The sequence below is a fragment of the Hippopotamus amphibius genome, chromosome 9, assembly GCF_030028045.1.
Source record: "Hippopotamus amphibius kiboko isolate mHipAmp2 chromosome 9, mHipAmp2.hap2, whole genome shotgun sequence".
NCBI lineage: Eukaryota > Metazoa > Chordata > Mammalia > Artiodactyla > Hippopotamidae > Hippopotamus > Hippopotamus amphibius.
Genome location: NC_080194.1, coordinates 13,328,509 through 13,353,260, shown reverse-complemented (window position 1 = coordinate 13,353,260; position 24,752 = coordinate 13,328,509). Strand labels below are relative to the sequence as shown.

General features: G+C 43.4%; 1 protein-coding gene and 1 non-coding gene across 6 annotated transcripts in view; both read left to right on the top strand.

Moving 5' to 3' along the window:
* TCP11L1 (t-complex 11 like 1) overlaps positions 1-23,961 on the top strand; it is a 30,727-nt gene extending 6,766 nt beyond the window's left edge. For all 5 annotated transcript variants that reach the window (XM_057750639.1, XM_057750640.1, XM_057750638.1 and 2 more), the window contains exons 3-10: positions 6,561-6,693; positions 8,599-8,719; positions 9,467-9,687; positions 13,310-13,446; positions 15,615-15,811; positions 18,705-18,886; positions 20,603-20,775; positions 23,590-23,961. In XM_057750639.1, the coding sequence (XP_057606622.1) occupies positions 6,561-6,693; positions 8,599-8,719; positions 9,467-9,687; positions 13,310-13,446; positions 15,615-15,811; positions 18,705-18,886; positions 20,603-20,775; positions 23,590-23,792 (1,367 nt within the window). In that variant the 3' untranslated portion in view covers positions 23,793-23,961. The remainder of the gene's footprint in view (positions 1-6,560; positions 6,694-8,598; positions 8,720-9,466; positions 9,688-13,309; positions 13,447-15,614; positions 15,812-18,704; positions 18,887-20,602; positions 20,776-23,589) is intronic.
* Positions 9,814-9,917, top strand: LOC130829519 (U6 spliceosomal RNA). The gene has a single exon (XR_009047552.1). It is a non-coding gene; the product is annotated as a U6 spliceosomal RNA (small nuclear RNA).
* Positions 23,962-24,752: the final 791 nt, after the last annotated feature.

Sequence of the window (24,752 nt, the reverse complement as noted above, 5' to 3'; positions counted from 1 at the left end):
ATTGAATTTGTTACAATATTGCTTCTATTTTATGGTTTGGTTTTTTGGCCCCAAGGCAGGTAGGATCTTAGCTCCCCAACCAGGGATCGAACCCACACCCCCTGCATTGGAAGGTGAAATTTTAACCACTGGACCACCAGGGAAGTCACCCAAGGCCTACTTGATTGAAGTCAGGAGGGTCAGAAAAAGTCAACATCATCATTCCTCTGGTTCTGACCAGTCTGGGGTCTCAGCTTGTAGTAACCATCCTCTACCCGGGTGGGGGCCTTAGTTCCTACAGAACTCAAAGATATCTATCAGATTGTTGTGTATATCTTACTAAATTACTGAGATCTGTTCAAGGGCAAGCATTATGGCCAGATTTAAATCACAAAGTAGCTTCGGTCAAAAATGGTTTATGTCAAGAGAGTCATGCCTGGTTCTTTTTCTCTGGGAACCACCTACCCTATTTGCTTACAATGCTTTGGGACTGTGCAGATATCCTGTTTCTGCTTAAATTTCTACTCACTAATTTTAGCCTTTACCAGTGGATCTTGTCTGCACCAACATTACCCTTTTATTCTAATGGCGATTTTTAAAAACTGAAGTATAGTTGATTTATAATATTGTGTTAGTTTTAGGTGTATAGCAAAGTGATTCAGTTATATGTGTGTGTATGTATTTGTTCAGATTATTTTCCTTTATAGGTTATTACAAGATATTGAATATAGTTCCCTGTGCTATACAGTAAATGCTGTTGCTTATCTATTTTATGTATAGTAGTTTGTATCTGTTAATCCCATACTTCTAGTTTATCCCTACCTCCTTCCCTTTTCCTTTTGGTAAACCATAAGTTTGTTCTTCTATGTCTCTGAGACTCTTTCTGTTTTGTATACAGATTCATTTGTATTATTATTATTTTTTGAGTTTTTTAAAATATACTTTCGTTCTCTGCTCCTGATGCACCTTCTGCTCTAGCATTTAATCACCTAGTTGATCAGTAAAAGATGTCATATTCAGATGAAGAACATCAATTGTTATTCCAGTTGCTGTTTCCCATTTAGCATTTTAGTTTATTAAATCAGGTCTTTGTTACATTCATTAGATAAACGGGTAACACCGAGTGCTTACCTTCCTAAAGTACAGACCAGATTGAATTATGGTATCCCTATATTCAGTTAATCAGTCAGTGTTGATTGAGTGCACACTGGGTAGTGGGAATCCAGCAATGAACCAGGCACACATGTTCTGGGTCCTCCTAGAGCTTGCAGTCTAGGCGGGAAGATACTGTAGCAAACGATTTCCACATCGTGTAATATGTTCAATGGATAAGCTTTACCCTTGCTTCTCTATACTTACTCTCAAGTAGCTATTTGGGTGACATTTGCCATCTGCCCTCAATAGATGTCCATCTACTTGTGTGACTGGAAGCATCTCTTTAGATTGTGTAGACTTCTCATGTCCCAGACCACCTTAGTAACAAAAGGTGAGAGCAAGACCATTCTGAATTAGACCTTCATTTTATTTTGGTATCTGTTTGCCAGGCTCCCAAAGGGCATGTTTAACTTATTGAGGTTTTCATTTTCTCTAACAGAGTGTCAGTGCACAAATGCTGTAACAATTTAGCAACCATTTTAGTGTTACATCACATAGTAAAATAAATTGCAGGGTGAAATACATGTAACCTTACCATTTTTCATGGCTCCTACTGCAACTCAGGTTCTTTTCACAAATTGAGGTGAAGCCATGTTGTCCACCAGATTGCCTCTTTATAAGTTCTCATTTGTGAAATCGGTGAATTTGAGAACTCTCAAAACAAAAACAAAAAAGCTAGCAAACATACCTCACAACCGTATAATTAGCATGCAATGAATAATTCCTGTGCGTGTAGGTCTGTAATATATCCTGGTCATATCTTAGAATTATAGCTTTCTTCTTTCTTGATCAGGTACCCTCCATTAAGAAGTCTGATTTTAAGTGGCCTCTAACTTGGACAGATCCCGAAAACTTTCTTCTTCCTGGTTGTCTGATGTTGTCAGCACTTGGTACAAGCTGTTTTGTCCCACATAGGCCCAAAACAATGAAGACACACTCTCCTATAATTGGGAAGAGTCTCATCTTTCTGAGAACATCCTTCAGTCTCATTATCTTCTTTTTCCATGTTAGGAAACAATGGCCCTTAAAGATTTAAGTGACTTGTTCAAGGGTCATATTCAAGAGTCTAGAGGGAGACGAATTTCATCCTAATTTGCTCTGTCCACTGCATTTCATGACTAGGCAGCGTATCAACTGTCTGACTTATCAATTACCCAAATGTCCAAACTTGTTGAAAAATAGTAAATTTACTGAGAGAACTTGGTGTGTTTCTGTTATTTTCATAAATTTGAGATGGTCAGACATTTGAATATTTTGGCAAAACCAAGGTTAAAACAGAACTTGGAAGCCCTGGTGACAGTCTCTGAATTTCTTTGTAAAACTCAGTGGAACTTCTTTATAAAACTCAGTGGAATTTCATAATTCCCGATGCTTGATATACCACAGTGGAAGCTCCATTTTCTGGTAAGGAGTAACAGAGAATACTATCTTGAAGAAATTTAGCAATCAGTATATGTATAGCGAATCCCTGCTGAGTGCCATACAATTTTTTTTTTTTTTTTTTTTTTTTGGCACACGGGCTTAGTTGCTCCGCGGCATGTGGGATCTTCCTGGAGCTGGGATCGAACCCGTGACCTCTGCATTGGCAGGCGGATTCTTAACCACTGCGCCACCTAGGAAGCCCTGCCATACAATTTTTAATCAATTGTATTGAGGTATAACTTATATACAATAAAATTCACCAATTTTGAGTGTGCAATTTGATGAGTTTTGACAAATACATTTGCAGTTTTGTCACTAGCGCCACAGTCATGAACTGCTAGAATATTTCTGTCATCTCCCCAAATTCTGTCATCTTTGCAGTGAATCTCCCCCCACCCACCCCTTGGCACCCACTGTTCTGCTTTCTGTCACTATAGTTTTGCTATTTTTATAATTTCATATAAATGGACTCTATCGTACAGTCTTTTGTATCTGACTTTCACTAGGGACAATGCTTTTAAGATTCGTCTATATTTTTGCGTGTGTCAGTAGTTTGTTCCTTTTTTATTGCTGAGGAGTGTTCCATGGTATAGTTATACTACAGTTGTTTATCCATTCTGTTGTTTATAGACATTTGGATTAGTTCCAAGTTTTGACTGTTATGAAGAAAGCTGCTATGAACACTTGAGTTATAAGTCTTTATATGGCCATATGTTTTCAGTTTTCTTGGGTAAAGACCTAGGAATGGGGTTGCTGGGTCATGTGGTAAGTGTATGTTTTACTTGATTAGAAACTGAGAGACTGTTTTCCAAAGTGACTGTACCATTTTGCATTCCCACCACTTATATATGAGCATTTCAGGTGCTCCAAATCTGTGCCAGCACTTGGTAGGGTCAGTCTCTTTAATTTTGGCCCTTCTAGTATGCGTATGGTGGTATCTCTCTGGTTTTAATTTGCATTTCCTGGATAATTAAAGGTGTTGATCATCTTTTCATGCACTGACTGGCCATTTGTTTATCTACTCTGGAGAAATGTCTGTTCAAATCTTGTAATGGTTGTCTTCTATTATTGAGTTGTAAGAGTTGTTTATATATTTTGAATACGTGTTTTACACATATTTTCTCCCATTGGTGGCATGCCTTTTCATTTTCTTTTTCATTCATTCATTTATTTTAGCTGCTCCGGGTCTTAGTTGTGGCATGCGGGATCCCTTTTTTTTTTTTTTTTTTTTAGTAGCAGCATGTGGTCTGTTAGTTGCGGCACTTGGGCTTCTTAGTTGTGGTATGCATGTGGGATCTAGTTCCCCGACCAGGGATCAGATCCAGGCCTCCTGCATTGGGAGCATGGAGTCTTACCTGCTAGACCACCAGGGAAGTCCCTTATTTTCTCAGTGGAGTCTTCCGCAGAGCGAAAGTTTTGACTTTTGATGAAGTTTAATTTATCAATTTTTTCTCTTATTTTTTAAGCTTTTTTGTATCCTATCTAAGAAATTTTGCCTAATCCAAGATCACAAAGATTCTTGGATTGTCTGTGTTTTCTCTCAGAAGTCTTATAGTTTTAACTTTTATATTTAGGTCTACAGTTCATTTCGAGTTACTTTTTATTTACCGTGTGAGGTGAGGGTTGAGAGTCATTCTTTTATGTATAGATTTCTAATTGTTACAGCACTATTTGATGAAAAAGCTTCTCTTGCCTTATTGACCACAGGTATATGTGTGTATGTGTGTGCATCCGTCTGTTTTTGGATCTTCTGCTTTTTTCAGTTCATCTATATGTCTGTCCTCACGCCAGACACACACTGTCTTGATTATCGCGGCATTATAGTAAGTCTTGAGATCAATTAGTCCTCCAACTTCATTCTTCTTTTTCAAAACAGTTTTGGTTTTTCTAGGTCCTGTGCATTTCCATACAAATTTTAGAGTCAGTTTGGCAATTTCAACAAAAACTTTGCTGGGATTTTGATTGGGATGGTATTTTATCAATCAATTTGGTGGAAATTGGCATCTAAGTGATACTGAGAGTTGAAAAGATCTGTTGGGCCTTGATTTTAGATATTTATTGCATTTTACCAATATCCACAAAGCCAATTTTCTTTATTATTTTTATTAATATTCTCTGGAAATGCTGAAAAAATTTTTATCAGTTTTCTCAACTTCTCCTTATGTGACTAAAGATTTTTACCAGACAGAATATGCCCAGCTCCTAGATTTGATTCCTTTTTCTGGTGAGCAAAAGAAAAAAGTAAAAGAAGAGGGAAAATAACTTTTCACTAACCTAGGAAGATCTTTATAACTATTAAACCCTGTGTAAACCAGTGACATTATTTATCTCATTTTAAGCCCAGATCTTATCACCATTACATAAAAGTAATATAATCAATCATCTTCTAGGCCAGTGCTTTTCAAAGTATGGTTTCTGAGACCATCAGTATCAGCTGGAGTCTTGTGAGAAATGCAGTTCTCTGGGCCCACCCCAGACAGGCTAAATCAGAAACCCTGGGAGGGGGCCCAGCAATCTGTCTTCATAAGCCCTCCCTCTGATTCTGATATAAGCTAAAGACCTGCTATCATGGAATTTAAAAAAAATATGTATTTAATTATTTATTTGGGCTGCGCCAGGCCTTAGTTGTGGCATGTGGAATCTTAGTTGTGGCATGCATGTGGGATCTAGTTCCCTGACAAGGGATCGAACCCAGATTCCCTGCATTGGGAGTGCAGATTTTTACCCACTAGACCACCAGGGAAGTTCCTATCATGGACTTTTTTAAAATAGCTTTATTGAGATATAATTGATAAACCAAAAATGCATGTACTTAATCATAGACTTTTAAAAAAATTAATTTATTTATTGGCTGCGTTGGGTCTTTGTTGCTGTGCATGCGTGGGTTTTCTCTAGTTGCAGTGAGTGGGGCTACTCTTTCTTGTGGTGTGCGGGCTTCTCATTGTGGTGGCTTCTCTTGTTGCAGAGCACAGGCTCTAGGCACGTAGGCTCGATAGTTGTGGCTCGGGGGCTCTAGAGCACTGGCTCAGTAGTTGTGGCGCACGGGCTTAATTGCTCCGTGGCATGTGGGATCTTCCCAGACCAGGGATCGAACCCATGGCCCCTGCATTGGCGGGCAGATTCTTAACCACTGCACTACCAGGAAAGTCCCTAATCATAGACTTTTAAGAGTAGGAATTACCATTTGTTCCTTGGCTCAGAACACCTGGGGAGATTTGTGAGAACTTCTTTTCTGGCAGATACATCTCAGACTTTATCAAAAGAAAGAGAAGAACAGAGACCAGTTATGAGGCTGTTGCCACAGTTAATACAGAAGTAAAATCTGCAGGACCTGGATAACAGCACAGTTGAAAGGGAGAAGTCAGGGATGACTGAGGTTTTTGATTCAGTGGGCTTGCGTTTTACAAATCCTGTGTCACACACGCTCAGATTTGTTCATTTGTCAACTTCAGAATTCTTATATTGTCCTAGTGTCCTGTGCAGGGTAGTCGTTTTAGCATTGTTTAAACTGCACCTGGCACCCTCGAGTACTCAATGCTATTTTAACTGGGGGAGATTTCGTTCAAGGCACAGTGTTAATGATGGGGCAAAATGTCAACTGCTGATGGGAGCGAAAGAGAAGATCTTAAATCGTGTGTCTCTTTTCCGTTTAGGGTAGGCAGGAGGGATTCGGAAATAAACTCTCAGCTTGCTGGGAAAGTGATAGTAACTTTAAAAAGTCTTTCTAAGTCTTAGTTTACTATAACCATTTTCCATTGACCAGTTTTGGCCAAAAAAAAAAAAAAAAGTCTCAAGTATTGTAAGTGACCTCTGCTTTTAGGACACTAGGTTAAAAGAAAAAAGTGAATGTGAAATAGGTAAAATTTTGTTTGAAATTGCCAGAATGTTTTCATACGTAGAGGCATAACTGAAACTATTAGCTGGTACCAGAAGCACTGCCTTCTTAATTTAATGGAAATCCTAATCTGGAGGAACAAATCTCTTACACTGGATTTTTGTTACAGCTAGTCCTCCTCGATTCGTGAGAGTAGAAGAACTTCTAGAGACAGCGAAAGGAGTCACTAACATGGCCTTAGCCCATGAAATTGTCATAAATGGAGACTTTCGGATTAAACCAGTTGAATTACCAGAAGACAGGTAAGGGTAAGGTGGTAACTGAGTTATCCTGTTTGGTGGAACACTGCCATTCCCCAGTTCCGGAAATATTTTCTTCACTTGATGTCAATATATTCTAATATATTTTCCTTTCTTATGTTGCTTAAAAATATTCCTTATCCTGGGAATTACTAGAGTTTGCAAGTGGATCTCAGGACCACTGATCCTTTTTTTTTTTTTTTAATAATTTTATTTATTTACTTATTGGCTGCGTTCAGTCTTCATTGCTGCGTGGGCTTTGTCTAGTTGCGTCAGGTGGGGACTACTCTTCATTGAGGTGTGTGGGCATCTCAGTGCGGTGGCTTCTCTTGTTGCAGAGCATGGGCTCTAGGCATGTGGGCTTCAGTAGTTGCGGCACGTGGGCTCAGTGGTTGTGGCTCGAGGGCTCTAGAGCACAGGCTCAGTAGTTTCGGCGCACCGGTTGCTCCACGGCATGTGGGATCTTCCCGGGCCAGGGCTCGAACCCATGTCCCCTGCATTGGCAGATGGATTCTTTTTTTTTTTCTTTTTTTTTTTTTTATTATTATTTTATTTTTTTGGGGGGGTACACCAGGTTCAATCAACTGTTTTTATACACATATCCCCATATTCCCTCCCTTCCTTGACGCCCCCCCCTCGATTCCCCCCCACCCTCCCTGCCCCAGTCCTCTAAGGCATCTTCCATCCTCGAGTTGGACTCCCTTTGTTATACAACAACTTCCCACTGACTATTTTACAGTTGGTAGTATATATATGTCTGTGCTACTCTCCCGCTTCTTCTCAGTTTCCCCTTCACCCCCCGCCCCCTCCCATACCTCGAGTTCTCCAGTCCATTCCCTGTAGGCAGATGGATTCTTAACCAGTGCGCCACCAGGGAAGTCCCAGGACCACTGATCCTTGACAATGTAAATAAAAGGTCTGGAAACCTCCTGCAAAAGTCTTTCATGTCAGCTCCTCCCCATTCCGTGGGATTTAGCTGCCTCCTCGTGTGCATTCGTTGTACTGTTGCCTTCATTTCTTCTTTGTAACTGTCACATTGTACTGTAGTTGTTGGTTTGCTTACATTCTTCACCAGGTTGTAAACTCCACGGAGACAAGGACTATCCATTATCCTCTCATCTCTACCTGGCGCCTGGCACATATCATATTGAAGCTAAAATGCTGTTGATTATAAGATGCACCTTTTCAAGACTGTCACAAGAAAGAAAAAAACATTGCCCATTATAATTGTGAAAGTACCATGAACAAATTGGGATTCTGTTGACAGAGGAGAAGCGATGGCTGCTGGGTCAGCAAGCTGTAGTGTCTCCCACCTGAGGCTTCTGAATATGACTTTATAAACATTACTTATATGTCCTGCAAGGATAGTACTTTTTCACATTTAATAATGAAGAATTGCTTGTTTTGCTCTCATGACCGTTTGCTGAAATGTTATCTATAAGTTGTTATATCAATAGTTTGGTACCTAATTAAACAGTTGTCCCATATGTCACATGGGATTAGGATAACTTGAGGAAACAAACTTAAAGTTTAAAGTTAAAGTCTTAAACTACTTCATCATAAATATCTTAGGAAACTTACTGGTATCAGGGAACTTAAATTAGCAGATCTGAACTTTCCATATTCTTTTTGTCGTATGGCACTGTCACAGGCTGTTAATTGGACTGATGCCACCTGTCAAATTAGTTGAAAGTTATTCCTTCCAGTGAGGTACTTTTTGAAATAAATCACTAACTAAAAATAAGGTTGTGTGATTGGTTTAGGTGTATCTGGGAAATCTTTCTTTCATTCAAATAATTAAAAAAAAATGTCTCACCCTAAACCTGTAGAATTTGTGCTTTTGAAAGTAATTTGAGATGAAAATATTTTATTTGCTTTTGCTTTTTTTTTTTTTTAATTTGCCTCCAGCTTGGAGAAGAGAGTGAAGGATATCGTGCATAAAGCTTTCTGGGACTGCTTGAGTGTCCAGCTAGGTGAAGACCCCCCAAGTTACGACCGGGCCATCAAGCTTGTTGGTGAGATCAAAGAGGTGAGGCAAAGAGCAAGTGGTGGTGCTTTCCTGGTGTGTTAGGAGTATTTATTCAGCCTTTCTGTGTTACTGTGCCAGAGGGCTTTAAAGAAATTGAAGGATCAGGATTTTAAATTGCTTGCTAAAATGTGGATTTAGAGCATTTTTGGCTTACTGTCCTTTAAAAAATTTCAAAGAAGCTATCATAACCTGAGGGCATTACTCTTATAAATGAGAAAAGGTTCATATTTTTAAAAACAGGATTATTTAAAGAAAAGTTATCTTGTAAAATATGATTTATAAAAATTTTAATAGATATGAACACCTTCAATATATAATGACCAAAAAAAGTGATTCAGTCTTTGGGATAGAGAAGGCATTAAGTGGAAGGCAGAACTGTTTTTGTAATACTTTTAGCAACAGTTTTTCAAAGAAGGGATGTGTCTGTGGAATTTGCCATCTGTCCTTGGCCCACCGGCTCACACTAATCAATGTGGGTTGGTTTTTTTTTTTTCATTTTTAACAGTTTTTTTCTTCCTGGATCCAACTGACAGCTCCGTAGAGCTTAAATGGAATCTCAAATAGCTAGTCTAAACGATTTGTAAACATGTTTTTCTGTAGCTCTGTTGAATATGAGGTTAAAATATGTGCTGCATTACAGTAACAGTTGGCAAGCCCTTATCAGGATAGTTTACATTCCTTTACATATAGTAAAAAATGGCATCTGACTAGGAAGCTTTGATTAAACTTGGCTGTGCTTTCTTGTAGACTCTCTTATCTTTCTTGCTGCCTGGTCACACTAGACTGAGGAACCAGATAACGGAAGTCTTGGATCTGGATCTGATAAAGCAGGAGGCAGAGAATGGGGCCCTGGACATTTCCAAACTGGCAGAGTTCATTATTGGCATGATGGGGACACTGTGCGCACCTGTTCGAGATGAGGAAGTGAAGAAACTAAAGGACATTAAGGAAATAGTGCCGCTTTTCAGGTATGGGCATTGTGTTCATCACCTTCAGGGCACCTAAAATACAGATCCTGTTTTCAGAGCTAGACTTCCTCAAGTGTAGGTATTCGTGCATTTAAAAAAAAAAAATTAAAGGGCAGACATTTTGTTGTGCTTACCTCGGCAGCACATACACTAAAATTGGAATGATACAGAGATTAGCGTGGCCCCTGTGTAAGGATGACTTGGAAATTCGTGAAGTGTTCTGTATTTTTTAAAAATAATGATTATAATAAGAAAAGGAGGGAGGGAGGGGATGAAGAAAGGGAAGAGAAAGGGAAGCCCAAAAGGAAGGAAGGGGAAAAAGACAGTGAACTTGAGGTGCTGGGTGAGGTTATAGTCTGTATACTCTTTAACTGGTTGAAGGCAGGTCACGGCAAAGACTGATAATTAGCCTGTGTTTGAAAAATGTTAAAATTCAAATCTGTTTTTTACTAAAATCAATATAAATCCTATAAAACAAAAAGACGTGAAATATTAAAAAAAAAAAGCAAACATTTTGTAAACTATAGAAAAGTAGACAGAAGGAAGAAATTCACCCGTAATTTTACCACACAAAGGCACAATCACTATTGTCATATTGATATATAAGTTTTTTAAAGATTTTTTGCCTCGGCATTTTATTTTGAAAAATTACAAACCTATAGAAAAGTGGCAAAAACAATACAATCAACACTCATATAACCCTTATATAGATCCACCGGTTTTTAACATTTAGTTTGTTTTCTCTTTTTATATACACATTGAGTATGTACACATTGAGTATGTGCGTGTATATTTATTTTTTCCCCTGAAGCTTCTGATGGTTGATGTCAGACATTATGACATTTCACCCTAACTAGTTCAGCAACTGCTTCCTAAGAATGTGGGTATTCTCCCACATAATCAAACTACAACCAGGACATTCAAGAAATTTAACATTAATATAGTCCTGTTAAGTAACATTTAGTTCATATTAACTTCCTTTAGTCTTTTGAATGTTTATTTTTACATATATATAATTGTGATCAAATTTATATAATTTTTATGCTAATATGGGCAAAGGATTGACATGATGCTGCCTGAGGATTTGACTTTTGGTTAACTGCTTTACTATCCTGTAAACAGATAAAAGGTGTTATGTATCAAAATACTACTAGGCAATATTGCTTATGGGGAAAATGACCTCTAACTGGTACATTGCATCCAGACAGAAAGAAATGATAACGAACTATAAATGCTCAATGGGACATCATAGTTGATACTTCCTTGAGTGGGGAAACTTTTATAACTGGGCATGCCCCCATGGATACCCCAGAAGGCATGCCATGGCATTTTTATGAGCTTCTAAATCGGGGGCTCCCACATTTCTCAGCTGTCTGCTCATGGCTGATATTGTAACTCTTCTTGAAGAGGAGTGCTTGGTGCCGGCCTGCTGGCAACCTGTGTGAATAGATGGTGCCCAACCTGTGGCTTATGGTCATCTTGTGATTCTGACTGCTCAGCAGAGACAAAGAAGACCTCCCGGTGGGCTGCAACCCTGACTTTTTTGTTAATATTACACCCTAATTATTTCACCTATTTTTTTTTATTGAAGGTGTCACTGAGGTAGTTGTATATTCACATGGAGTGGTAAAAAATTATGTAGTACACTTTATCCAGCTTCTCCCAGTGGTGACATTTTGCAAAACTGTCACAACCAGGGTGTTGACACTGACACAGTCCACTAATCTCATTTAGATTTACCATATACACATATATATGTTTATATATAGCAATTTTTATACAATTGTATTACCTAAGTTTGAATATCCACCACTGCATTCTAGATACTGAACAGTTCCAACGCCACAAGTATCTTTTGCATGGCCCCAACTTATGTTACTTTCTTAAACTCCCTGTAAGCATTTCCAGTGGTTGCAACATATTTATTTGCATAGATATGATTAACTGTTTCTCTGTTAAGATGGACAATTAGATCATGTATAGTTATTTAGTATTTAACCCTGTAGTGAACATCTCTGCACAAAACTTTTTTCTGTATTTTAGGTTGTTTCCTAAAGATAGGTTTTTAAAATGGGATTACTGTGTCAGAGGATGTGCACAGTTTCAAGACTCATTGCACGTTACCAAGCTGCTTTCCAAAAGTTTTATAAGCAAAAAAAGTTTCATTTCTAACTTTCTTATATCATTATGCTACCAATATTCATAATGTAGAAAAATGCCCTGCATTGTAAGGTTACCTCAGGGTTTAGAGAGAGCATGTTGAAAAGACTGCCTAAAGATAGTTATTGATTTGTTCATTCATTCAACAAGCTCTTACCCAGTGCCTCTTATGTGCTAGGCATGGTGCTAGACGTTAGAAATAATATAGTCAGTAAGAGCTCATAACCTAGCTAAGTTAAGTGAGGAATTCCTTGGAAGAGCGTTCTCTGGGGAAATCACTTGTAGCAAACTCAACCTAACTCAGATCCCTACTGGAAGGGGAAGGGACTGGGGAAACTGGGAAACTGGGAGTACACACCCTATCCGAAGGAGGCCGCAGTGGCCGCTTAGTGCCAGCCCATTGCAGCTGTGATGGAATGTGGGCCCAAGTTGCCAGATCTTTTGATTTTTCAAGAGAAGCTAGACATCCCAGCTTTTAAAAACACTGTGTGAGGACAAAACACGTTTGTGGGTTACTTCCAGTCAGTGACCCGCCAGTTGACAGTTTCCAGTCGTCTCTGGTTTCCTGCAGGTAGATTTAGGGGACTGTTGGGAATGCTTAAAGGAGAAGCAGAATGCCCTGCAGAAAGTGGGCTGCCCCCTGTATTTGGGAGAGGGGCAGAGGGGCAGGGGGAGGGGCCCTGAGTTGTTCCTCAGGCTGTGTATCCTTCCCGCCTTATGTGTGGGTGAGTGTATTCCGTCATGTGATGTTCAGTCAGTCCCAAAGGGCATCAGGAGACAGGGAGGACATTTGACCTGTTCCTGCCTCTGTGTAGGCCCACACCCAAACCTACACTTTGGGTTCTTATCCACCTTCTGCAGGTAGGTCACTTAGCAGCTCCCGAGCTCCAGTAAGAGTGCTGCTGGTATGCGACAGGCATGGTATGGAAGGCATCCTTGGCATCACATCAGGTCGGCCTATCAGGTGCATTCAGAGTACAAACTAGCAATTACGCCATGAGAGCTAGAACACAAAACCTGCCCCGAAACTCAGAGAGACTAGGGTAAGGGGAAAGGAGAAAGGAGAGCGTTAACTTTCTTTCTTTCCTAGGTAAGGAAATTAACCCATGTGAGTGTGGAGACCAGGTGGTGAGCTCTCAGCTCTTAACTCCGGTCTGGGGCCGTCCTTCGTCTGCGGCTGCCATGAGGGCTGACCAGGAGCCAACGAATGAGCTCTGGGCCAGACAGACAGTGGGGGGAGGATGTTTGCCTAGAGGCGAGAGTGGGGACAGAGAGCAGCTTAAAAATTTGCAGGCTTTTCTTCTGAATTTGTTTTTCTTAATCTGCTTTCTCATAGCTTCTCCAACTTTTCTTGCCACCCTTTCTGAGATGAAAAAACTATCTCAAATCAGCTCACTTCATTTTTTTTACAACAGTGTTTACTTTATAAGTGCCCAGTGCTAAATCCTTTTATCTCTTTCAGGGCAATTTTTTCTGTGTTGGACCTGATGAAAGTGGACATGGCGAACTTTGCCGTCAGTAGCATTAGGCCACATCTCATGCAGCAATCAGTTGAATATGAAAGGAAGCAGTTTCAAGAGTTTTTGGAGAAGCAGCCAAGTATGTTTAATGTTTTGTGCTGTTTGTTCGTTGCCTGTGTTTTTTCATTTTAGTGGCTTTAGCTTATTGCATAGTGGTATTTTCAAAGCAAAATGATAATTCAGTATGAGAGTAGTCTAATTTGAAGACAGAAAAGCACAAGCTGTTAGGCCTTGAAAACTTAGTTGACAAGCAAGAGAACTATAAGTAGGAGAGGAGAATAGAAATTTAAAAGAACAAAGAAGTCCTAAATTAAATGGGCTTTTAATGAAAACAGCAGTTTGAGGTGAATTGTATACTTGGCCTTGACTTTAAAAGCATGACAAACTTCTTAGGACTGTTTAGCTTACTTTTCTCCTCTCTCTGAGGTACATCAAGAAATTTCACTTTGCCTCTGTTCTATGTGCATAAATCTTCTGGTTTCATACCCAGAAAAAGTCTTATTTTTATAAACCTCTCAGATGACTGCAGGAAACAGATAACTTGGAATCCAAACTGCATTGCGTTTCTAGGCTGCTGTTTTTGGTCTCTGCAAAGGCAACTGATGTTCTAAATGAATTGCAGTCTTCAGTTCCAATTTATTACGAGTTCTGTTTAGCCTCTAAGTTTGATGGTCGCAAGATGAAAATGGCAGTCTCTGGATAGGTAGTGTTGCCTGACCAGAATCGTTCACTCATTGCCCCTGAATTATTCATCCAGTCCCAGACAGAGAATTCAGAACTGGCCCTGAGGGACAGGAGGAGTCAAGAAGGGGCGGGTTGAAGGAGCAGTACTAGAAGAGGATTGGTTAGTTTTTACTGTTACCAGGCTTGTGCCAAGGGCGTGCCTGCATGGCTGTAGATAACCTCACAGTAGGCCTCTGAGGTAGGCACCATTTTTTTAAACCAATTTTACAGACCTGGAAATAGATTTTGAGAGAGGGTTTTTTTTTTTGTTTTTTCTTTTTTGCCATGCCAGGCAGCATGTGGGATCTTAGTTCCCTGACCAGGGATTGAACCTGTGCCCCCTGCATATGCTCCCACGTGCTCTGTGGGAGGGCAGAGTCTTAACTAACCACTGGACCCGCCAGGGAAGTCCCCAGATTTTGAGAGACTTTTGAACAGAACTGATGACCACGCAGGTGTCTTTCTCACCCGGTATTGTACTGCCCCTCGGGAAGCATCAGGGTTGCCGTTTGCAGGCTGAAGAGCCTTTGTATGAGGCCCAAGTGCTCATCACTCACAGCACGACAGCCGAGGTTTTCCAGAGCTGGTGGCCTACAGAACGCGGTCCGCTGGGGCTCGAGGGAGAGTGAAGCTCGGAATCAGGAGCTCAGGCGTGACCCGCGTGCGGGCAGCACCAGAGGCGTGTCCTGTCGCAGCAGTGAGGAGTGGCGCCACCGCGCTCTCGGCTGCCCACTTTGTTTTAAGGTGGCCTCCGCTGGCGGGGCTGCAGCCTGTTCCAGGTCCTGTCAGAGGGGTGTTTTGCTCAGACAGTGTGGACAGAAACCTCATCTTCTTTCTCTTGCGTCCCTCAGAGTCGCTGGTGCATTACTCAGCGTAGAAGAGTAGGAAAGCATGCTGGCGGATGAAAGACACCTGAGGTCCCCCCAGCAGTGCTCCAAAGGCTGCACAGTACTCCTCACACACATGACAGAACTTACCCCCTGCAAGGCTGTCAGTAAACCAGATTGATACGAGACTAAGATCTAGACAAGGACAAGCCCCCCCCCCCCCCCCACACACAACTTCAGTGTGGAGGATACTTTAGAGTGGGAAGCTCTAGCCAGAGTCTCATCCCATCTGTCTCTGGGCAAGAATTTTCGCATCTCACTGAGCTGGAGTTATCAGAGCTCCCAGCCATGTGTCATGCATGAGTGGACAGGGTGGGAGAGAAGAGAGCGAAGGTCTGTTGACCATCTGAGGTGTCAAGGCCTGGTTACATACTTTATGCCACGGTCACGGTTAGTCCTCACAGCAGCCTGGGAGGTGGTGGTGGATGTTTCTTTATATTAAGAATCTTGATAGGCAGATTATGACATACCTAAGATCACTCAACTAGTCCTGTGATGTGAACCGAGGTCTGTTTGATTCCAAAGTCCATACTCTGTCTACTCTTTACCACACTTCCAGGATGATCTTTCCTAAAGGAGTTCTGGGAAGCATCCCACCAGAGCATACCAGTAATGTTCAAAGCCTTGCTTTTCACAGATTCCCTGGACTTTGTCACCCAGTGGCTGGAAGAAGCTGCAGATGACCTTATGAATCAGAAGTATAAAAATGCCCTGCCACCTGGGGAAGAGGCCTCTGGCTCCAGAGATGGTCCCAAGCCAGATCCTGTTGCTGTCCAGAATTATGCATACCTGAAGCTTCTAAAGTGGGACCACCTCCACAGACCTTTCCCTGAAGTAGGTGCTCCGGAGCAGTCTGACTGCTCGTTTCTTTTTTGTGCTGTTGAACTTTAAAAAAATAATAGTCACAATTCACATGCCAGAACATTTTCCCTTAGAGGTTGTATAATTCATTGGTTTTTAGTACATTCACAGTTATGTTCCCATTACCACTGTTTAATTTCAGAACATTTTTATCACCCAAAAGAAACCCTGTATCCATTAGCAATCACTACCCCTCCCCCCCACCCCTCCAGCAACCATTAATCTACTTTTTCACTCTATGGATTTGGCCATTTCTGGACTTTTCATTTAAACGGAATCAGGCAGTGTTGGCGATGTGTGTCTGGCTTCTTGGCATAAAGTTCATCCATGTTGTAACATGTATCAGTGCTTCATTCCTTTTTCTTTCTAGTTTTTTTTTTTTTATTGTGGTAAAATGTACATAACATAAAATTTACCATTTTTAAGTGTACAGTTCAGTGGCATTAAGTACATTCACGTGACTGTGCAGCCGTCACCGCTACCCATTTACAGAACAGCCTGAAACTCTGTGCTTTAAACACGGACTCCTCATTTTCCTCCCTCCCCCCAGCTTCTCTGTGTTTCTGAATCTGACTACTCTGGGTACCTCATATGAGTGAAATCACACAGTATTGTGTCTTGCTTAATTCACTTCGTATAATATCTTCAAGGTTCATCCACAATGTTGTTTGTGTCCGCGTTTCTCTCTAAGGCCGAATAATATTCGCTTGTGTGGCTATACCCCCTTTTGTTTTATTCATTCATCAGTTGATAGAAACTTGAGTGATTTCCACTTTAGGCTGTTGTGAGTTGTGCTGCTCTGAATATTTGTGTACAAGTTTTTGTACAGATGTGTGTTCCCAGTTCTCTTGGATATGTGCCTAGGATTAGAATTGCTGGGTCACGTGGTGATTCTTAAGTTCAACATCCTGAGGAACTGCCAGTCTCTTTTCCAAAGCGTCTGCCACACTTTACAGTCCCCTCAGCCGCGCATGGGGCTTCTCACTTGTGCTCTGAGCCTCTGTCCTGTTTTTACTCACCTTGATGAAAACCCTAACAGTGAGGCTGCGAAAGAAACCTCTTCCCCTTCCACGCAGAGCAATATGTTTTCCTTTGTTTCTCATCATAAGTGCTTCTGACGGCAGGATTCCTTTAAGGAGATGACTAACGGGATTCCCCGGGCAGAGAGCTGGCTTGGCGTCTAGACTCCCCCTCTTGCTTGAGGGCGCTCAGGTTTCTTATCTCTAGCCGCAGATCCTGCTACTTCTCTACATTTCTTTCTCAGTTCCTTATTCTTCCTTATAAGATGCTGTGAGCCTGAGGTTTCTGCTCTTGCCTCTGAGTTCCCTGTTTTGTGCCAGAGCAGGCTCTAAAGAGGGTGTTGAAATGAGGGTGGGGAGGTTCTTTCCTGAAGAGTGATGTGCTCTCTCCTCTCTCCTAGAGACATTTCTCTTAAAAAATAGCTGTGAGGAAAATGGTGTTTTCACTGGGGACAGATGTCTGCTCTCAGAATTGATCCTTGGAAATCCTTGGCGTCCTAAACCTAAGTATTGCATGCTACTAGGAGGCCGCAAAGCAAGGACGCTGCTGTATGGCAAAGTGAAGTCTAAAAAAGAGACTGATGACGCCTCTCTGCTTAACAGTAGAGGAGTCTTAGCCTTCAAAGATGGTTTTTACTTCTGAGGGAGCGTTCTGGGCTAAGACTCCACATTGTTAATGTCTTGATTTGGCGTGTCTGTTTCTCAAAGCAAGACCGGTCCTTAAAGTTTATTTGATGAATCTGTAAAAACTCATATCAGAAGTGCTATCTTCTCAGCCTTTCCACTTCCCTCTCCCTCCCCCTACACAGGGGACTTTGCTCTGGCAGGACCCAGGCCTGTCTATCGCACGGGGACGCCATCACGGAAATTCACTCACTGACTGCTTGCCAGGTGGCTTTGGGTTGTTCTCTGACATTCCTACTTTTTCTACTTATCGTTTATTTTTCTCTGTCTTTATTCACTCACCAGTTCTCGAGCGCTTCCTTTGTACTGGGTACGGAGGGGGATACTGAAGTGAATAAGTGGATTTCTCCCCTCCTCCCCTCCGGTGCCCTGGAGAGGGCGGCCGGCTGCCTGGTTTGCCCAGGACTGGGAATGGGAGTGGGGAGGGGGTGGTGTCCACAGGACTTGGGAGTTTCAGTTTTTAAGCCAGGGCCCCCTCACTCTGTACCCTGTCTCCCTCTCCCGTCTAATGATATAACTCCTATTTACTGAGTGCCGGCCCTGCCAGCCACTTTACGTACGTGGTCTTTTCTCTTCTTTATTTCTTATTTTTATTGGGGTCGAGTTAATTTACAATGTTGTGCTACTTTCTGCTGTACAGCAAAGTGAATCAGTTCTATATGTTCATATATCCATTCTTTTTTAGATTCTTTTCCCATATAGGTCATGACAGAGTATCGACAAAGTTTCCCTGTGCTATACAGTAGGTCCTTATTAGTTATCTATTTTATATATAGTAGTGGGCAAATGTCAATCCCAATCTCCCAACGTATCCCTCGCTCCTTTTTTCACCTTTAAAACAGCCCTGTGAAGGAGGAATCCCCATTTTGCGTAGGGCTCAGACGGTTGAAGAAACCTGCATGCGGTTATGCTGCTGTTCCGTGACGACGTCTGGATTTACACCCAGTCTGGCTCGTGTTGTACAGCAGTCTTCCTAAGGGAGAAGGGACTCTGAGGTGGAAAAATTCACAGCTGCCTCCCTTATGGCCGGCTCTGAAGGACTAGAAGATCCGCAGGGGACCTTCAGAGGCCTGTGTGGGGGCTGTGGCCCTACCGCCCTCTGCTGGTCACGGCGCACGCCTGCAGCTCAGGATGGTTTCTGTGTTCCGGTTTTTTCGTTGCAGACAGTTTTGATGGACCATTCTCGCTTCCAAGAGTTCCAGCTCCAGCTGGAGCAGCTGGCCGTCCTGGGGGCTGTGCTGCTGGTCACGTTCAGCATGGCAGCCCCGGGAATCTCCAGCCGGGCTGACGTCGCTGAGAAACTCAAGATGATTGTGAAGATTCTGCTCACAGATATGCACCTGCCGTAAGTGGCCGGGGGCTGTGGAGAGGGCCTTCAACGGACGGTGGGGGGCAGCGGGGGGCAGGGGGCAGACTGGATCGGGGGTCTGCGGTGTAAGACAGAATCGGGGCCACTTGCCAAGGACTGAGGAAACCTGGCTCTCCAGTGCTCTTCACCCCTGCAGAATGTATTCAGGGTCACACGGTCAAGGTTAGAGTCAACTCTAGGGTTGATTAGCAAGGCTCTAGGACAGTGGCTTTCAAATGTTTGTGACCAGGACACATAGTAAGAAATTCATCTTCCGTGGTGACATTGCACACTCGGACACGCGTAACTGAAATAAAAACGTCACAAAGTGAAGCTTACCCAGCTGGGCTTCATACTTCCTGATCTTTCTGTTCTATTCTTATTCCATTAAAAAGAAAAATAATGGTTGCTACCCAATGAATTGTTTTCACAACCAACTAACAGTTTGGTCAACACAGCCCTAGGGAAAGGTCAAATAAGAAACAAGCGCATTCCTCCAGAGTGTGTGAATGTGATTAAAGTTTTCTGCCCTTTGCACACTCCTCATAGACATTTTGTGCTGGGTGTAAATGGATTATTTATCAACCAGCACCAGTCCACACTTGTGTGAGGGCAACTGCTCCTGCAGGGAAATCGGATTAGGTGATGTATGTGGTTTCCAGCATATAGAATATTTTGGAATGGTTCTAAGTAAACCTGTATCTGATAAGGTCCAACTCAGAGGATTATTTGAGTGGAATGTCCCCAAACCTTCTCCTCCTTACAAAGTGGAGGAATTGGCTGCTGAGTTTGCACACGGCCTGCGTGTGTTCAGTGCGATGGAGGGGCTTGTCCACACGTTGTGACCTGGGGCTCAACAGTCTTGACTCAGGCCTATAGGGTGTTTGTTGAGGCGAGGCCTGATCTGAGGCCTTTGCACAGGTGTAGCCCGGGCTGTCACCTAGGTCCCCCTCCAGTAAAACTGCTCTGTCAAAGCTACTGAGGAGAAGGGACTGTCCGGTGCTTTCTTGGGAGGCCAGCCCTGCCGTGTCCACCCTGGCCCCAGCAGTGAGTCCTGGGGCTCTCACGTGTGCTCCCACTCATTCTCCTGTACGAAGGTTCTAGATCCAGGACAAAGGCTGCTGGGTGTTCTGAGACGAGAACACCTACCAGCACGAGGGCTCCCCACAGAGACTCCAGGGGAGCCCGGGAGCCCCAGGAAATTGAGGTGTGGATTTTAACTTTTAGATGTCAATTTTACTTATTCTTTGGAAGTAGTTAATACACTGTGTTTCAAAAGCCTAAAGGCACAAAGTGGTATCCAATGAGAAGTTCCTCTCCCACTCCGTCCCGTGACTGCCACGTTGCTGGTTTCTGGTGTGTTGCTCCGGAGGTAGTCAGTCCTAAGTCAGTTCCAGGCTTATTTCACCACACAGATGCTGGCAAGAAGTTGGATTTTAGATGGTTAGACCAGGCATAACCTGAGCCCTCCCCTTCCCGATGTTCTTTCTAGTAAAGAGAGAGAGATGGGGAGAGAGACAGAGTCCCCTGAGTTGGGCGGGCACAGTCTGAGAGGTTCAGGGCAGGGAAGAGTCACAGTTTTCCCTTTGAACCCGTCAGTGTGTGAGTCGGTCGCTGTAACTCTCCCCGGGCGGGGCTGGGGGGTGGGGAGTGAACATGCACTTGTCGATGGGCCCCTTCTTCCCTGGCTTCTCCTTCCCTTCTCTGCTCAAGCTCCTTCCGTCTGGAGGATGCCCTGACTGCCGTTGGAGAGAAAGTCTGCCTGGAGGTGAGCAGCTGCCTTTCCCTGTGCGGGTTCAGCCCCCTCACCACGGACCAGGAGGCCGTGCTCAAGGGCCAGATCCAGGCTGTGGCCAGTCCCGACAACCCCATCCGCAGGATCGTGGGTACGTTTGGGGGAAGGTGGGGCTAGGGGTATGCCTGCAATGGGCTGGCAGACAGGCCCCTCTGCGGACGTCTAGCCGGGTCTGATGGGTTACGCGTGCCCGCGAGTGAGGAGAGAGTGGTCATTCACCACAGTGCAATTAGGGCGACCCAAAAGTTTGGACAAGGGACCAGGCAGCCATCACTGTCCTGAGGGCTCTGGCTTTGGAATCGCAGGCCTTGGTTCAGAACCCTGCTCCATCCAGCACTGTGGGGCAGTGGCAAATGATATACTGGTCTCTGCCCCCGGTTCCTAGCACAGAGCTCCTGAAACTCTGGTAGTTTCCTCAGTGATAAGAGCACTAGGAACATCTTTTGTTTCTAGTGTTTGGTCTTTGACCCTGGTTCCTGACCCAGAGCGCCTACATCCTTTGGAATTTCCTGGGTGCTGGGAGTGTCTTTCCTTCTGAAGAGGTGACTCTTGATGGGCTCTTGGGTGAGGGCTGGTCACCCGAAAGACCAAGCCATTATCAGAAGCTGGGAATTTTCAGCCCTACCCTCCGTTCTCCAGAGAGAGGAGAGGGGCTAGAAATGCCTACGTGATGAAACCTTTACAAAAATCCCCAGCGTGCAGGGTTTGGAGAGCTTCTGGGTTACTGAGCACGTCTGTGAGGTGGGCGGATGTTGTACCCCAGCTGCACAAGAACTCTCCCTGACTTCGCCCTATGTATGTCTTCTTCCGACTGTTCCTTTGTATCCTTTATCAGATCCTGTATTATATGATAAACTGGTAAACCTAAGTAAGTGTTCCCCTGAGTTCTGTGAGCTATTCTAGCAAATCATCAAAATCCAAGGGAGAGGACATCATGGCAACCTCCAATTTGTAGTCAAGTCAGAAGCTGTGGGTGACCTGGGGACCTGCTCCTTGTGATCTGAAGTGGGGTCAGTCTTGTGGACCTGGGCCCTTCACCTGTGGGATCTGAGGCTATCTCCAGGTAGTATTGGAACTGAGTAAAATTGCAGGGCACTCAGCTGGGGCCACAGAGAATGGTTGGCGTGGGAACCCTTCTCCCCCAGATCTGGAGTCAGAAGCATTTTGAATGTGGTAGTGGTGCGAGGGTAAGGGAGAAGCACAGCTATAGTGTAAGACTAGGATGGGTTTTCTCTACAAGCGCTTACTGTGTAGCTTGAGCAAGTGACGTGATGCTTGAGTTCCTTCATCTCTAAAGTGGGGGTAATACCAACACCTGCAGGGTTGCTGAGAGGACTGCAGGTGAGAAGATATGTAAGGTGCTTCCTGCAGAACCTGGAAGCACATGGGGAGGACTCAGCAATGAGTTGCAATTATTACAAATATTGCTCTGGACTTCCCTGGTGGTCCGGTGGTTAAGACTCTGCACTTCCAATGCAGGGGGCATATATATATATATAACTCTGCTGCATGAGCTGTTACTTTCCGTCATCACAGGTTGATTCTGTTCACTACATCTACTATTTAATTCTAATACATCTAATATTTAATTTTTACATCTAATATATCTGATATTTAATTCTAAAAATTATTGTCGTTTAATTGTGAAGTCCTTCCTCAACTTCTTTATGAACTCAGATAGATGTTCATCTCATAAATAGTGAAAACTTAGCAGGCTTCAGGCAAAAGCAGAATGGTCCATGGTTGTCAGATTCTAGGCTGGAGTAGAGGCTGAACCAGTGACATGGGTGTGCTGCTAATGCTATGACTTTTTAAATTCCGAAGTCGTATTTTATGAAAAAAGAGTTACATGGATCAGTGGTTTTTAAAATATTAAATTATTTCATCCCAGGCCTGCATTAGTCACCGTTTCATCTGCAGGTCCCTCAGGAGGAGCCTCCTGATGTTGCAGGGCCCTGGGACAGTCAAGATCATTGTCACCCAGGGTGGGGACGTGGGGAAGTGCTGTGAGGAGACTGCTGGCGACTAAGCTGCTCCCTTGGTCCTGCTGTCGTGGTTGTTTAGTCACAGCCAGTTTCGGTGTGTTACTGGGCTCCAAAGGGTGTAAGTCAGTTGCACCTGAGAAGGTTCCCTAGGGCATGAGGAGGGTGTGAAGTTTGAAACCTTATTCAATATAAGTGCCCCTATTGCTTTTGTAATAATACTTGCAAGGTGCAGCTTGCACACGCACTTTTTTGGCAGCTGAGGATACACAGGAAAGTGCAAAAATATCCTAGCAGGGGCGGGTGGGCTACAAAAGCACCAAACTAAATGATTCCTCTGAGTAAGACAAGTTGCCTACAACTCCATGGCCTTCGTTGTAGGCTTCAGAGAAGGAGGCTCAGGCTTCGTTCTTGTGGGCTTATGGGAAAATCTAGATCACAGGCCAGCAGTGCTGGAATCTTCTTTTTGCTCTTCTTTTTTCAACTTGCATTTCCTGCTTTATTTTTCCTCCCACTTTTTATATGATCTTTAACAGTGGCTAACGTTGGTCTCAGTGTGCCTTGCTCTTCTGAGAGCAGGACCTGGCGGCACCCTAGTCTCCCCTTAAGCATTCATACCTGTATCCTTGCTTTCCGAGTGTGTTTTGGGCTTTCCCTGGCGTCTGGGTCTCATGGCAGGCAGCGTGCTGGGTTCTGGGGGCAGTGATGAACAAGACAAGCATGGTCCCACCCCCGGAGCAGACCAGCTTGGCGTGGGGGACGTTACAAATGGGACGAATGTTCAGAAGTGGGAGGTGCCTCAGGATGGTCAGGGAAGACTTTCCCAAAAAGGTGATGTTTCAGGCTAAAAACTGAAGCATAAATAGATGTTTGTAAAGTCACCCTGACCAAGAAACAAACAGTTGCCTTCTTTTCTATCACAGATTCCCGAATCCTGAGCTTCTTAGAAACCTACCTTGCCTCAAGTCACCAGCAGCCATTGCCCACAGCCCCTGGGGGATTGGGTCCGGTTCAGAAAGAGCTGGAGGAAGTCGCTGTTAAATTCGTGCGCCTGGTCAACTATAACAAGATGGTCTTCAGTCCCTACTACGATGCGATCCTCGGCAAGATCCTCGTCCGGTCCTAACACGTATGCTCCCTGCCGCAGCAGTATTACCCACGCGGCCCATTCTCAGCTGTGGTGTTGCTTTGGAAAATGGCTATTTAGTACATTTCTATTTAACAGCGCTGATTCCAAAAGGAAGTATATTGTGTATCACTGTTGAAAAGACTTGTTGAAAAATGCACTGAATTCTATTTTGAGGGTTTGTATTTATGAGTGCAAGTTTACACATCAGAGAAGCTTTTTGTTATCTTGAGTTTCGTAGGTAGCACTCAGCTTTTAACGGGAGGACCGCCGTGTGTCTCCACCCCCACTCTATCATGATCCTCGCCGCCCCATCTCTCCCGGGAGCCTGGGACCTCTTCTGCCACCTGGGTCGTTTTCCTTTCAGACACGCAGGAGTACCCGACAGCCACCCCAGAGGGAACAAGAGCAAGCCCCGCGCCTCCTCCCTGCAGGTTCAGACTCTTGCCTCTCTCACACAGCCCCGCCCATCCCCCCTGCAGTGTTTTGTGTGAGAAGGACTTTGGTAGTCTTGCTGCCTCCATCCCTCCACCCCCACCATGTGCTGCTTCCTCTCTGCCTGGCCTAGCTGGAGCCCCAGAACCCTTTTGTTCTAGAGAAGAGTTATTTGATTTTAAAAAGCTTAATCCTTCATACAAAAGTACTTCTGAGCCTGGGTAATAGCAGTTATGGGATCTAGAGAAAGGAAAGCTCTTTAAGTTAAGGAAGATTATTTTTTTTAACATACGTGAGTGTAATATGTGAAAGAAGACACATGTCTGAAGTTTTTACTGGAAAGTTCACTCTGATACAATACATAGATGATGGATTGGATTCGAATTCCAGAATTGGATTTACGTGTTTTCAGGTAAAATAGCATAAGCTCACTTATTTCTCGGATAACAAAGTTATAGGAAATCCCTGGTTTTTGAGTAGTATTTATCAAGGAACATCAGTGACCAGAATTCCTCACATATCCTG